Source organism: Impatiens glandulifera, chromosome 2 (assembly GCF_907164915.1).
Source record: "Impatiens glandulifera chromosome 2, dImpGla2.1, whole genome shotgun sequence".
NCBI lineage: Eukaryota > Viridiplantae > Streptophyta > Magnoliopsida > Ericales > Balsaminaceae > Impatiens > Impatiens glandulifera.
The window spans coordinates 6288178-6304617 of NC_061863.1; the positions used below are offsets into that span (position 1 = coordinate 6288178).

At 32.3% G+C, this 16440-nt stretch overlaps 1 protein-coding gene across 1 annotated transcript; it reads left to right on the plus strand.

Moving 5' to 3' along the window:
* Positions 1–5828: 5828 nt before the first annotated feature.
* LOC124924240 (ubiquitin carboxyl-terminal hydrolase 20-like) lies at positions 5829–16008 on the plus strand. The gene is made up of 9 exons (XM_047464300.1): positions 5829–5833; positions 5928–6087; positions 6159–6279; positions 6356–6463; positions 6539–6678; positions 6751–7089; positions 7170–7292; positions 7371–7632; positions 15830–16008. The coding sequence occupies exons 1-9, from the start codon at positions 5829–5831 to the stop codon at positions 16006–16008; spliced, it is 1437 nt and encodes a 478-aa protein (XP_047320256.1).
* Positions 16009–16440: the final 432 nt, after the last annotated feature.

A 16440-nucleotide genomic window follows, 5' to 3' on the forward strand; every position in this document is an offset into this window, starting at 1 on the left:
CTACCCATAACTGCCTTGGTATATTCTTCATATGCAACCAAGACATACAAGTCTTTGTAAGGTGTCGAATCTTCCTTTCGGCTATCCCATTCTGTTGCGGGGTCTCAGGGCAGGAGAGTTCTCTTTTTATGCCATTTTGCCTACAAAAATTTTCAAACTCTTTTGAGAAAAATTCCCCACAATTGTCTGTCCGCAATACTCGAATTTTTCTTTCTTGTTCTCTTCTACCGTCTCCTTGAACTCGAGAAATTTAGAGAACTCTTCAGACTTCTCTTTCACAAAGTACATCCAAGTGAACCTAGAGAAATCATCCACAAACAAAAGCATATATTTACTTCCCGAGTATGAGGCAGTTCGAGTTGGTTCCATCAAGTCAATATGGACTCGATCCAAAGGACCCTTACTTCTCGATACAGAGTTGTCGAAAGGAAGTCGATGAGCCTTCCCATATTGACATCCTTCACACACACTGCCCTCCTCAATTCTCAGATCTTCAGGTAGAACTTCGACAAGTTTCTTTCGAGATATAACACTGAGCTTAGTCATATTGACATGCCCAAGTCTTGCATGCCATAGAAAAGAGGTGCTTTTGTCGTTCACCTTTTCTATGTACGAATTTGAAGCTGAAAGGACAAAAAGATTGTTTACTCGAGTTCCAGTATGAACCACATCCGCCTTGATTTCTTTCACGTTCCTTAGGAACTTCACATCATGTGGACCAAACAATACCAAATTTCCAGCATCTACAATATTTGCAACCGAGAAGAGATTCTTCTGAATTCCTTGGACGTGGTACACATTCTTCAGAGTAATAGATTCTCCTTTGTCACTTTCAATGACAACCGATCCTTCCTTTTTAACTTCGTGAACCGAGTTATCTGCCGTGACAATGTCACCGCCCCCATTATGAACTCGACTCGACGAGAACACAGAATCATCTTCAGTAACATGATGTCTGCACCCTGAATCGACGATCCACCTTTGATCGATCTCCTGTTTACCATGAGAAGCCTCTGTTTTCTTTTCCTTTGAAGTCGTCACATCGACATGAAAAGCCTTGTCCCAGTCCTCCTCAACACGCTGGTTAGACTTTTCTCTGAGATTTGAACCAGCGAAATTTCCATTCAAATTTACTCGACAATCTCTCTTAAAGTGTCCAGTCTTTCCGCACCTGAAACACTTAAGGGGTTTTTTAGGGATATTTGAAGAATCCTGACATGTTTCCTCCTTCTTCGACTTTCCCTTTTTCCAACTCGATTTCTTCACGAACAACGCATTGTTCGACTCCTCCTTTATACTCATTCCAGTCATTTGTGCAGCCAACGACTCTTGAGATGACAAGAGATTTTCAAACTCCTCGAGTGAAGGTTGTTGAGCCCAACCTTGAATTGAGGTGATGAATGGTGTATATTCAGGTCGAAGTCCTCGAACAATATGTCTCTTTGTTCGAGCCTCTGAGATTTTCTCCTCTGGGTTCAATAAAGAAATTTCTGAGCATATGTTCTTTACCTTAAGAAAGAACTCCGAGACAGATCCGATTTGCTTTGCGGCTGCCAACTCTTTTTCAAGCATCTGGAGACGAGCCTCGTTCTTCTTATTGAAAAGACGATCAAGCGTTTCCCAGATCTCACGAGCAGATCCACAACCGATGATGTGTTCGAACAGATTGTGGGAGATTGACCTCTTCAACACAAATTCTGCCTTTGCGTTGAGTCTCTTCCGCTTCTTCGATGCTTCCGCATTTTTAGCAACATCCTCAGGAGCTACATCATCATCGTCTACGACGATGTCCCACAAATCTTTCCCAACCATGTATGATTCCATACAAGTTTTCCATATCCGGTAGTTTGACTGGTTTAACAACTCCAAACCGAGTCCAGCTACACGACCACCACTTTCCATATCGAATAACAACGATATCTTCTTCAACAATATTACCAAAGCTCTGATACCTTGTAACGAAGTCACAACCAGGACCTCGATGATCGAACAATGAAGAATTATATTGGAAAGTGAATAGAAACTCTAGATAATGAAACAAACTGAAATGAGATTCTGTCTATTGAACTTAATTGAAATAAGAACACGATTAAAATCCTTAAATAAAGTAAAGCAACTAAGACATTAAACTAAAGACATGAAAAGTCTCATTACTAGATAAGATCAAGAGTCTTGGACAATCCAAGAGGCTCTTTAACAACCAAAGACTCCTTAATTATTATTATTATTATTACTTTAATTTATAACATAAATGAGAGAGATTTTATAATTTTAAAGATAAAGAGGGTGTAACAAAAGTAACAATAACCCGTGTGGTTGAGTCATTTAGAGAAAGACATATTGATAAAATGAGTTTGTAGAAAGACATCATCTCAAAAGAGTAACAAAGTAAGGATAATCTGTGTGGTTGAGACATTTAGAGGAAGACATGTTGATGAGATGAGTTTGTAGAAAGAAATCTCAAAAGATAAAGACATAAATAAGAGATATTTTATAATTTTAAAGATAAAGAGAGTTTAACAAAATTAAGGATAGCCTGTGTGGTTAAGACATTTAGAGGAAAACAATGTTGATGAGATGAGTTTATAGAAAGACATCATCTCAAAAGTTAAAGACATAAATGAGAGAGATTTTATAATTTTAAAGATAAAGTGGGTGTAACAAAAATAAGAATAACATCTGTGTGATTGAGACATTTAAAGAAAAGACATGTATATGAGATGAGTTTGTAGAAAGATATCATCTCTGTGTGGTTGAGTCATTTAGAGAAGGATATTGATGAAATGAGTTTGTAGAAAGACATCATCTCAAAAGAGTAACAAAGTAAGGATAATCTGTGTGGTTGAGACATTTAGAGGAAGACATGTTGATGAGATGAGTTTGTAGAAAGAAATCTCAAAAGATAAAGACATAAATATGAGATATTTTATAATTTTAAAAATAAAGAGAGTGTAACAAAATTAAGGATAGTCTGTGTGGTTGAGACATTTAGAGGAAGACAATGTTGATGAGATGAGTTTGTAGAAAGACATCATCTCAAAAGTTAAAAGACATAAAGGAGAGAGATTTTATATTTTTAAAGATAAAGTGGGTGTAACAAAAATAAGAATAACATCTGTGTGATTGAGACATTTAAAGAAAAGACATGTATATGAGATGAGTTTGTAGAAAGATATCATCTCAAAAGAGAAAGACATAAATGAGAGAGAGATATAAAGACATCATCTCAAAAGATGAATGACATAAATGAGAGAGATTTTATAATTTTAAAGATAAAGAGGGTGTAACAAAAGTAAGGATAACCTGTGTGGTTGAGTCATTTAGAGAAAGACATATTGATGAAATGAGTTTGTAGAAAGACATCATCTCAAAAGAGTAACAAAGTAAGGATAATCTGTGTGGTTGAGACATTTAGAGGAAGACATGTTGATGAGATGAGTTTGTAGAAAGAAATCTCAAAAGATAAAGACATAAATATGAGATATTTTATAATTTTAAAAATAAAGAGAGTGTAACAAAATTAAGGATAGTCTGTGTGGTTGAGACATTTAGAGGAAGACAATATTGATGAGATGAGTTTGTAGAAAGACATCATCTCAAAAGTTAAAAGACATAAAGGAGAGAGATTTTATAATTTTAAAGATAAAGTGGGTGTAACAAAAATAAGAATAACATCTGTGTGATTGAGACATTTAAAGAAAAGACATGTATATGAGATGAGTTTGTAGAAAGATATCATCTCAAAAGAGAAAGACATAAATGAGAGAGAGATATAAAGACATCATCTCAAAAGATGAATGACATAAATGAGAGAGATTTTATAATTTTAAAGATAAAGAGGGTGTAACAAAAGTAAGGATAACCTGTGTGGTTGAGTCATTTAGAGAAAGACATATTGATGAAATGAGTTTGTAGAAAGACATCATCTCAAAAGAGTAACAAAGTAAGGATAATCTGTGTGGTTGAGACATTTAGAGGAAGACATGTTGATGAGATGAGTTTGTAGAAAGAAATCTCAAAAGATAAAGACGTAAATAAGAGAGATATTTTATAATTTTAAAGATAAGGAGAGTGTAACAAAAGTAAGAATAACATTCGTGGTTAAGACATTTAGAGAAATACATGTTAATGAGATGAGTTTGTAGAAAGACATCATCTTAATAGAAAAAAACATAAATGAGTGAGAGATTTTATAATTTTAAAGATAAAGAGGGTGTAACAAAAGTAAGGATATCCTTTGTGGTTGAGACATTTAGAGGAAAACATGTTGATGAGATGAGTTTTTAAAAAGACATCATCTCAAAAGATAAAGACATAAATGAGAGAGGGATTTTATCATTTTAAAGATAAAGAGGGGTAACAAAAGTAAGGATAACATGTGTGATTGAGACATTTAGAGGAACACATGCTAATGATATGAGTTTGTAGAAACATTATCTCAAAAGATAAAGAAATAAATGAGAGAGAGATTTTATAGTTTCAAAAATAAAGAAGGTGTAACAAAAGTAAGAATAACTTGTGTGGTTTAGACATTTAGAGGAAAACATGTTGATGAGATGAGTTTGTAGAAAATATCATCTCAAAAGATAAAGACATCAGCAAAATGAGTGAGACACGTTTCTTTTAGGTGGTGTATCTTACATTCGACGACACCATTTTGTTCATTTATACGTGAACACGATTCAATATAGAATTCAAAACTCATATAAGTTTCTCCTCAATCAAATTGAAAGAGTTTGATAGGATCGTGGGTGTTAACCCTTATGAATGCTCCAATACGAAGTTAAAGTAATTGAAATGAAAAGATAAGTAGAGAGAAAATTATAATGAAATGGAGAATTTAGAGAATACAATAAAATAGATGATAAACTCTAAGGAGTTAGATTGTTATTGAATTAGTATACTAATATCTATAGTAAAGAAGATAATAAATGAAAAGTTGCAAGTAACATTTAATGATAAGTCTTCGGTTTGATGAAACCAAGAATCTTTTGAGAAAACCAAAAGTGTTTTGAGAGAGTGATGGTCTTAACTCCATTAAATTGAATAAATGTGTTTGCGAACTTAACATCGAAAATTAGTCACACTTCGAAGGGAAAATAATAAAAACTTAGCATTATAAACAAAAATTAAATAAATAAATATCAATAAAAATTAAATATTGTTTATTCTGATTTCTTACCTTTTTACTATAGTTTAGACTCCGCCGATTCTCCAGAGTTACGTTCTCTAGAGATTTACGTCTTTCTTATCTCTATTCAATCTTTAGCTCTCTTTGATTGCCTCCATAATCTTCGAATATTTCATTTTCCTACATATTTCTATGGCGATGTTTAATCATCTTTCTCATTTCATTCATCGATGTTCCCTCAAGCGATTTGATATTTGAGTCGCAACTCTATGTGAACAAATATAGTTTCTCAACTACAGAATACTAATGACTTCTTAGAAATTTCGATGTAAGCGTTTCTTGTTAATCGAAACAAATTATCGTGTGTATGTATTGATTTATAAACTTTACTGTTGATTCTCATTCATCTTCAATTCGATGTCTCAAATTGTAATCAAAAAATTATTTTATTTGTATGCTATTTAATTTTTGTGTCATCTCCATTATCTAGAAGATAAATTTTCAAACATTGACAAAAATAATATTTGTAAATGAACACCTAACCAAACTAATCCAAACAACAAAGATTGACCTAATTAGTATAAATACCATCATCATTCGAGCAGATCTCTCATTTTCTGCGCTCTATCCCTCTCGCTCTCGCGCTCTCTCTCTCTCTCTCCTACCACCTGTTCTTTCTCTCACTCCCTTCTCGAAGATGGGGTTTCTTAGCTGAAATCCGGGAATCTGAAACACCCGAAATTTTAGAGTCTGGAGAAACCCTAAATTTTTCTCCTATTAATACTCTTGTTTTTAGTTTCCCCAACGATCAGTCCGATTCATTGAAATTTCTGGATTCTGAATCTAAAGATATATCTGCATATCTGAATTCAACTGAAACTAAGACTCTAACACTAATCTCTCCCGATCACATCGATCCTATCGAGCCGTTGAATGCAATAGAATCTGTAATGGTGGTGAGTTTCAATTGAAAACTCATGAGTTTACATTTGCTTGAATTTGTTTCCTGATTTTTTTTGTATTGCAGGGTCCGGGTTTTGATAATTTAAGAAATAGTTGTTTCATAAACGCGATTTTGCAATGTTGTATCCATATTGTCCCTTTTGCTGAGGGGCTTCAATCATCTGGTCATAAGAAGTCATGCAAAAGTAAGAAATTTAATTTATTTCTTTGATAAATATTTTATGTTTTGATTGATAATTTGAGATCAATGAAAATCTGTAGGTTTTATTGAAGGGTTTTGTTTAATATGTACTATTATGCATCTTTTTGATGAAGCTATTATTGTTTATGATGGAAATAGTATTGCAATAATTGTTCACAACATAGACAGTATCCTTATTTAATTTTTATTGATTTTTTTCAATATTTTATTTGAATTTGTGACTCTTAACTTTCTAATTCTAGAGATTTCATCTTGTTTAATGAAAGATCAACAGGAAGATGCTCATGAGTTTCTTCAGTGTTTGTTGGATAAACTTGAACATGCCCCTCTATATGGATCGGATTTTGTCAAACAGATTTTTGAGGGTTGTCTTGTTAGTAGAGTAAGTAACAGTTATTATTTTTGTTTTTGATTCAATTTGGTTTAATAAAATATTTGTTACAATTGGTTTTAGATTGAAGGTTGCAATTGTGGTCATTATTCTGACACTTATGAACCGGTGATTGACCTTAGTTTAGAGATTCAAAATGCTTTTTCTCTAGAAAATGCTTTGAAGTCTTTTACGGATGTTGAAAGAATCGGAGATGGTGAAGCAATCTTTACGTGTGTAAGTTGCAATGATAGTGTTGTTATAGAGAAACAACTTGAGTTGGACACAGTTCCTTCTATTGCTTCTTTTCATTTGAAAAGGTTCAATTACAACGGTGTCATTCTCGACAAGATTGATAAGCACATCGAATTTCCATTGGAGCTCGATCTTCGCCCTTACACTAGGCAATGTTGGAATTCTGATGTGAGTTTTATTTTGCTTCAAATTTCTGGTTTTTGAATAAAATTTTGATTCAGTGTTTGTTTTTTTTATTGAAAATGTAGATTCCATTGATGTATGATTTGTATGGAATTGTGGTCCATGTTGGATCCTCTCCGATCTTTGGGCATTATTATTCGTTTGTTCGTTCTTCACCAGATGCAGGGTACAAAATGGATGATCATAATGTAAGACTTCTTTTATTATCAAAAATTTGTTGGTTATTCTCACTTCACCTCAAAATGTCTTTCTTTTACTATTTATAGGTTACTAGGGTTAATGAGAATATTGTGTTAGCTGAGGCAGCTTACATTCCTTTCTATGCTAAGAAAGGAACACAAATGTCTTCAACTTACAAGACTGCTAGTAAGCAATATTTATCCATGGTTCTTTCAAACGGGTTGCCCACATTTATTCTTGAAAATGATGATCAATCTTCTTTAATCGTGGCGATCAATAATGGGGATTTTAGTGATTATGTCACTCCTATGACTCCACCTAGATCTCGTAACGAGGGAGAGAATTCGAGTGAGTTTTTATTTTTTTTGAAATTTTGGGATTTTCTTAAAAAATATGGACTAATTTACTAATGAATGTAATGCTATCTCAGTAATGAAGTATCTAATGAATGGTTCTCTAACGACTGAAGTGAAAATGAAAGTAAATTCGTCAAAGAGACAACTATAAAGGAGAATGTTGAAGAAGAATCAGATGAGAGGAAGAATTCTCTAAACGGAGGTAGTTCATGCTTCGGGTTCCTATAGAATATATATTGATTGTGTTAGAGTATAATATAATATATTTGTAAGATATTATCATAATATTGTAAATTATGATAATATCAATATTATATTATTCAGTTTCCTTATATGTCAATTATAATGTCTATATAATAGACATAATCTATGTAACCATAAATAACAATTCAATACAATATTTATTTTTTTATTCTAACATGGTATCGAGTCTTGTTATCGTTTTTGAGTCAATCAAGTGATAGTCTTCCGCTGCCTCCATCAATGGTTACCTTAGCTATAGATGGAGGGCTCTAATAATTTATTATTAATATTAGTTTTTGTTGGTGGTATTAAACAACTTATTTGGGGTTTTGGATTTCATTTGAGTGGATTTGTTTTCGTCTAGTTGAATTGGGGATTTATGTAACTTGGTGGAAATGAGTTTAGTTGTTTTGTTCTTAAGTGAGGAGGGTAACTTGGACGGATCGAATGTTTATTTGGTTGAATTAGCTGTTTAGAAGAATGTTGGTTTTATTATTAGTCTTGGAGGAGAGAAAATCAGAAATGAGTTTTAGAAGCTTGATTTGATTGGTCTTTGTTTGATTGGTTTTGGTTTGGGTTGTTTTGTTGAGTATATGGAGTTGAATTTGGTTTGGTGTTTCCCTATGTTTGTGAAACTTGGTTTGATTGGTTTTGGTTATTGTTGAGAATAAGGAGTTGAATTTAGTTGGGTTTTCCCTAAGTTTGTAAATTTTTTGGTTTGATTGACATTGTTTTGGTTTGGTTTGGTTTTTTGTGTTGTTGATTTCAGTTTGGTTTTTCAAGGAGTTTATGAAACTTGTTTTGATTGATTTTGGATTGGTTGTTAATTTTGGTTGGTCTGAATCGAAGAAGAGTTATTTTTTTAGTGGATGGTCAATGTATTGGACAGAAGAGAAAAAGAAGGAAGAGAAGAAGATTAAGAATAATGTGTAACTTATTATTGTTCGCGTTTTTGTTTTCTGACTTTCAAACTCTCAATGTTTATTTTTGTTGCATCGTGAGTTTGAGTGAGATTTTAGAGTAATATATAATCATAATGACAATATCATAATATTAGAGTGATAATATTAGAGTGAGATTTTAGAGTAATGTTTATTTGTAAGATATTATCATAATATTATAAATTGTGATAATATCAATCTTATATTATTTAGTTTCTTTATATGTCTATATAATAGACATAATCTATGTAAACATAAATAACAATTCAATACAATATTTCTCTCTTTAGTTTAATAGATTGTTACAAGAGAGATTGTAATATGTGGGAATGAACCACAATGACAAGTTATGGTACAACCAACCCCTAGAGTTGTAAGTAATATATGGATAGAAAATAAACAATTAAAAATTAATAATACATATTTTACTCATTTTTCAAATCATTAGGTAGTTTTACAAATGAATTTATTAATGAACAATTGTTTTTTTTAATTCTTAAAAGTTTATTTTTTTTGTGATTTTGATTATTTTGTTGAACTTGTGACAATTCATATCATAATTTTTTTTTATCGAAGATTTTTCATCTATTCTTACTATCTTCACGAGACTAGGATTAATGAAAAATTGTCTTACTTTAAAAAATAAAATAAAAAATTTTAAATACAAAGAATGTAATATTACAAATTGAATTTAAAAATAAGAAATTAAAGTTAAAACTTTGATTAAGTATTTAATGTTGGTCTAACTAATCAACAAGTAACCCGCGACGAGAGCCAAAACAATGACGGTGGGATCCTTCTTTCATCGGAGTTCTAAGGTTTTTTAATATCTAAATTTATATTTGGAAAATAAAAAATAGTCTTTGTAAAATAGAGATAACATTAAATATTAAATCCCCTCTTCTATCTTAACGGCAAAAAGAGGTGAATATTCTTAGACTTTCTGAGATACTGGGTTCGATCCGTCAAACGGTAAGTTCTGCGTCTGGTAAAATGGTTAAGTGTATTTGCGGGCTATATGTTTAATCCGTGGGGAACTCATTGTTCTAAAAATAAAAAATAAAAAATTAATTAGACTTACTTTATTAAAATTAAAAAAAGTATACGTATATAAACGTATTTTTAATTAGAGTTTTGTTTTGGTTCATAGTTTGTGATATTCGGAAAAACATTTTGCTCTACATCCCCGTACCTGCTTAGAAAACGGTCTATACTTTATCGTTTACAAAAAATTAATCTATGGTCTGAAACAAGCCCCACATACCTGACACTCCACATTGTGCATTGCCTTGTTATCACTTGGCTTTGTTGAGTCTAAGTCTGATACATCTCTTTTTCTTTATCACTTGTCGTGCTTATTAGTTAATGGCTAGGGGACAATATCATCTATACAGATAGCTCCTCGACTCATATTAACTCCATTATTTATAAATTACGTGACATGTTTCTTCTTAATGACATGAGAGATATTCACTACTGTCTCGAGGAGAAATTACTCGGACAACTACAAGGCTATTTCTTAGTCAGGCTAACTATATTTTCGCCTTTTTAAATTTTGGAGAGGGATAACGTGCTTGATGTCAAACCTCTTCAAATCCAATGCCTCTAGTTCTTCTCTTTCTAAAACAGGATGGTGAACCTCTTATTGATCCATTTTTAAATTTGTATAAAGTTTAAAATGAAGTTCAAATCTGTCTGTTCAAATAGAAAAAAACATAAAAGAATGATTATAGGTAAACGTTTAGACTAGTGGTCAAACTAACTATTTATAAATACATAAAATTAGGGATGACAATATCCCCGAGAGTGGCTTTCAAAATAGATATCAAGAAAGTTTTCGACTCTATTAGATGGAAAGTCATTCGAGACTTTCTAGTTGTATCTGCTTTTCCTATGAATTTTATTGATTGGATTACGCAGTGCGCCTCCTTTGTTGTTATCAATGGAGTCCACGGAGGCTATTTCAAGGGTGAAAACGGGGTAAGGCAAGGGGATCCCCTCTCTGAGAGCATCTTCGCGATGTTCATTCTAGCGCACGCATGAATCGCGATCTTTGAGAGCATCTTCGCGATGTTCTGAAAGAATCGTCCATACATCTTTTACTCATTTTGTGAGGTAGAGGAGGTAACCCATTTATGTTTTGCTGACGATTTGTTCATTCTAGCGCACGCAGACATTGATTACATTAAAACTATTAGGGCTGCACTAACGTTCTTTTCTGAGGTTACAGGTTTAACTATTAATGAAAGCAAAAATGTGACATATTATGGAGGCGTAAATGACGAAACGAAACAGGACATCTTCAATATCATGGGCATCAAGGAAGGAAGTTTTCCTGTAAGGTACTTAGGAATTCCGTTAACCGCGAAGCAGATCGAGATCTCACACTGCAAGCCGCTGATTGAAAAGGTAAAAAACACGATATCTAGCTAGGCAGCGAAAAAACTTTCTTATGTAGGGACGATCGAACTTATCAAAACAGTGGTCATGGGCATAGTTGGCTACTGGGCGCAGCAAATTGTCATTCCGAAAAAGGTAATGAAGGAGCTCGATACACTGATGAGGAACTTTATCTGGGGCAGTAGCGGAAGAGAAGGAAAAAAAGTCAAATGGACCGCTCTCTGCAAACCGAAAGACGAGGGAGGCATCGGCTTGAAGAACTGTATCGAGTGGAACAAGGCTCTCACCTTCAAGCATCTGTGGGCTTTAGAGCGCAATTAGGAGTCACTATGGATCAAATGAGTGCATACGAGGTTTATGAAATACGAAACCAGCATCTGGACCTGCAAAATTAATGAAGGTATGAGCTGGTCTCTAAAAAAGATTTTTAAACTAAGAAGCGATATTGCAGATCTTTATGACATCCGGCTAGGGGACGGGAAATGCACTCTATTCTGGCACAACCCGTGATTCGAAAACCAGTCTATCATCCACAAGGAGGAGTTTCAAAATACCCGCATCAGAAGGGACTGCACAGAAGCGAAAATCAAAGACATTAAAGACGAAAATTGGGACTCACTCCTGAGAAGAAATCCAGAAGGACAAAAGATATTTGATCATATAAGATAATACAACTACACGACAGACCGGATATTCATGAATAGAAAGATGAAGACAATGGGAAGCTAGTATCGAAGAAAATATGTGAGGTAACACGGGAAAAAGCACAGAAAGTAGAATGGACTCCTCTTGTATGGTCAACGAAGATTATCTCTAGACACCAGTTCATCCTATGTCTCGCCTTCTGGAAAGACTTAACACTCGTGATCGTATCAGCAAGTATATGAGCATCCCGGACACGAACGGTCTTCTATGTAGAGGAAATGAAGAAACATAGATCACCAATTCGGGAGATGTTGTATTGCTTCAAAGCTTTGGGACAGATTCTATAAAAACCTGGAGCTGATCAGTTTCCCGAGCGAATGGAATGAAATCAAAGATGCAGCACTACTCAAAGTCAAGGGAAATAGATTTGCAACAAGCGTGTTCAAGTGCGGCTTTGGAGCAGTGGTGTATAACATTTGGCAAGAAAAGAATGCAAGGGTATATGACAGAACCCGCAGGAGCATTGAAGAGTTATGGAAAGATATTGTATCGGATTGCAGCGCTCTCACGGGAACGTGGACAAGAATCCAAACACGGAGCAAAATTGGAATATCTGTAGGAACTGGATTTACCGTTTTTTAAACTCACTAGAATTGAAAGCATTGTAATCAGATAATTCATTTACATTTTTAGTTTTTTAGCTTTTATTCAGAATGTTACGACTTCAAAATCATTCTAGGTCTGTCTAGATTGATCTCTTAAACTCGTGGTTTTTTTCCCATTTTTTTGAATTTTTAATGAAATGACGCTAAGTCATTTTTCCCAAAAAAAAATAATTAGGGATGAAAATGGGGCGGTTCAGTTCGGTGAATGACAATACCATCCCCACCCCGACCCGATCGGGGACATGGTTTCCCCGCGGTGCACCGGAACCGAATTACAATTTAAATTTAAAATATAAATAATAAAATAAAACAATTCATATATTTAGAGTTATAAATTATCAAAATATTAAATACCAAACAAAAACAACATTCAATAATAATAATTTTAAAGTATTAAATACCAAAACAAATAAACTTCCAATAATAATAATGTTTCAAAATATAACATAAACTCTAATGGACTAAATCTCTATTCTTCATTTTTAATGATTAGGATCACATTCTGTATTAATAAATAAAATGAAGTATTATTATATATTTAATTATACATATTTGATAAAGAAATCTAACCTTCTTCTTCTTCTCAATTTCATCATCTCTTGTTACTTTCAAAAACGATATAGTAGGCTAGTACAATGTTCATTTGGCACTAATAACATTAGATTCTACATTCATAAAAAAATATTAATAAATAACAAGACAAAATAATTTTCTTGATTAATAACATCATAAAAATTCATAACCTCTTTCTTCATCCTCCACTTTAACATCTTCATCATCAACATCTAATAAAAATAAAGAATAATATATTAAATTTATTAATAGGATAAAGAGTTTAAAAACAAATCAATAAAATATTCAAATTACCTATATTTTCAAACTCGCATAACTAATTGCGAGTACACATTAGAGCTTCAAGTATATTTTGAGTTAATCTACTCCTATGAGAACTTAACACCCTTCTAGAAGTACTAAAAACAGATTCAGACGCTACAGTGAATACTAGAATTGCTAAAATATCTTAAGCAATAATTTGAAGAAGTGGATACTTACAAGCATTCATCTTCCAACATATTAATATATAAAAATCTTCAACACGGTCTATAGTATCTTCTTCCAAATAAACATCCAATTCACTCTTCACGTGTACAATCTTTGATCTCTTCCTTTTCATAAACTTTTGGAGATCATTTTTCGCAAACTATACTAAATAAAATCATTTCACATTCTCTTAAAAATATTCGATTACTAACATACTCTTTTATTTTATTTGAAAAATAATTTGTAACACAGTTTTTTATTTGAGGAACAATAAAATACTATACATGAATATAATAGCAAAAGAAAATTATAGGACACAAATATTATACAAATTAAATAATAGCGATCTAAACTAATTATTTATAATGGAAATAAAATAACTAAACTGACCTGAAATCGAAAATATCGTCGTCTCTCGAAGATGTAACAAAGATTATGAAAGAAAAAGATGAAGATAGAAAAAACCCTACAGAAAAGATGCGATGCCGTATTATTTATATTAATTAGTAAGAAAACAGGAAAATAATATACAAAATAATATTAACAAATAATTCAACTAACCTTCAACCTGAAAATATTCTAAAGATTCAAGATAGAATCATGGTAAAAGCAGTTTCCCGAACAAAGTTAACAAAAAATCCGTATGCTAAATCTCAACCTTGACAATCATGGTAATACTTTGATGATGAAGGTTGTACTCATGACAATCGATAATTGAAAGTAAATACTCATGATGACAATTATTATTAGTAAATTGTTTAAGCATGAATATGAGCAATATAAGTGAGTATAATACCTTCACAATACCATGTTCATGTCAAAGTTAGGTAATAATATATATGCATAAGGATATATATATACATGAGAAATCCTTTTTACAAGAGCTTATATTAATTTTCTATACTAAATACAAATTGTATCACCAAGATTGTATTTATCTTCAATTTGGTAGATAGAGTAGAAATAGAGTTTCATATTGACACAATTGATAAATCACAAAAACAATCACTGCATAATTGCCACAGTCTTGCCCGAAAGACCCAATGGGTTTGATTTCAGATATTTGTGTCCGTCCGTGTTTGAATGAAAACTCGAACGAAGAAACTGAAACTAAGTCTTGAACAGTTGAATATAATATAACTTGTTAAGATGGTTAGTTTCTATCTGGTTTGTGTTTTTCATTTTACTTTATTGAATGAAAGGGGATAGGTTTTTATAATTTAAAGAATAGTTGTTTCCAAAATAGGGTAATGCAATGGTTTATTCATAATGATTGTTTTTTTGTTGAGGACCTTCATACATATGGCCATGAGAAGTCATGCAAAAGTAAGGATTTCTAATTTATTTATGCAATATATATATTGTTTATATTTGGATGGGTAAATTAATGTTGAAACTTAAAATTTCGAAATTTTAATGAAGGTTTTTGTTTGATATGTATTCATATGTATATTTTCAATGCCAATAGTGTTATTGCTAAAATTATTATTGTACCAAAACACTTATTAATAAATTGAACAATATCGTTCTTTGTAGTAATTTTTTGTTAATCTTTTATACTTAACATGAATTTCATATTAGATATAGAAAGATAAATAAAAATTACTAAAATAAATATTGCTCAAGTTATTAAAAATTGTCCTAGGTGCAAAACACTTTCTTACAACAATAATATCCTCGTAAAAAACATACATAGGAGGAAATATGAAACAAAACCCTTCATTATAACTCACAAAATGCCATCTTCATATCAAATGACCAATTCAATAATATACAATTTATTGAAGACAAACAAGAACATTCTTACTTTTGCATGGCTTCAAATTGCAATATGATTGAAAGCTTTGAGCTAGAGAATCAATAATATGGATATAGAATTTAGGAAATAATATCAAAACATAGATCCTATAATTCAATAAAACCAAAAAAAATATTAAAAAGAAGATTCAAGCAAATGCAAACATTACTCACCATCATAGCATGTTCAATTTCAATCATCGCTTCAATCGAAACTGAAGAGATGAGTTCAGAGGCTTAATTGCAGTTTCTTCATCCGAATTCAAATTTAGACCTATTGGTTGTTCTTCTATTAGATTTCATGGTGTTGATGACAAACACGAATAGTGAATAGTGAAAACGACGTATTGTAAAGAGAGTATTGAAAAGAGAGATGTCGAACAATTATGGTAATGCTTTGATGGTGAGGATTGAACTACTTTGGTAAAAAAAAAACATCTTGAATATGAATGTGCAGCCTATGATTGGCTTATTTCCAAAGCTTGGATTCTTGCCATCTTGAAATCATTCATAAAGAAATCTATCCTACTATGCTTAAGACATGCAAAGACACTTACCGAAGAGAAGGAACAGAGAAGGGCTTCTTTCCCAGCAGCTAGAGGTGGGAAGGCCTATTTCCGTCTTTCCTGGTCTTGAAGTGATAGTTTGATTCCTTTGTTCACTGAAAGCTTTCAAATATATATGCACAGGAAAAACTCAATTGGTAATACTTTGTTACAAGAGCTTATATTTTCTACACTATTTGTAAATTGTATCACCAAGATAGTATTTATCTTCAATTTGGTAGATAAATTGATAAATCACAAGAACAACCACTACATACGGTGGTGCCAATTGTTACCTAGCTTTCCCCGAAAGACCCAATGGGTTTGATTTCAGATATTTGTGCCTGTCTGAGTTTGAATTCAAATTGGAACGAAGAAACTGAATTTGAGTCTCTAGGACTCATCTTTTCGGTCTAATTGAACCGTTGAACATAGCCGAAATTATTAGGATTGTTGGTTTCTATCTGGTTTGTATTTTTCACTTTACTTTATTAAATGAAATGGGCTAGGTTTTTATAATTTA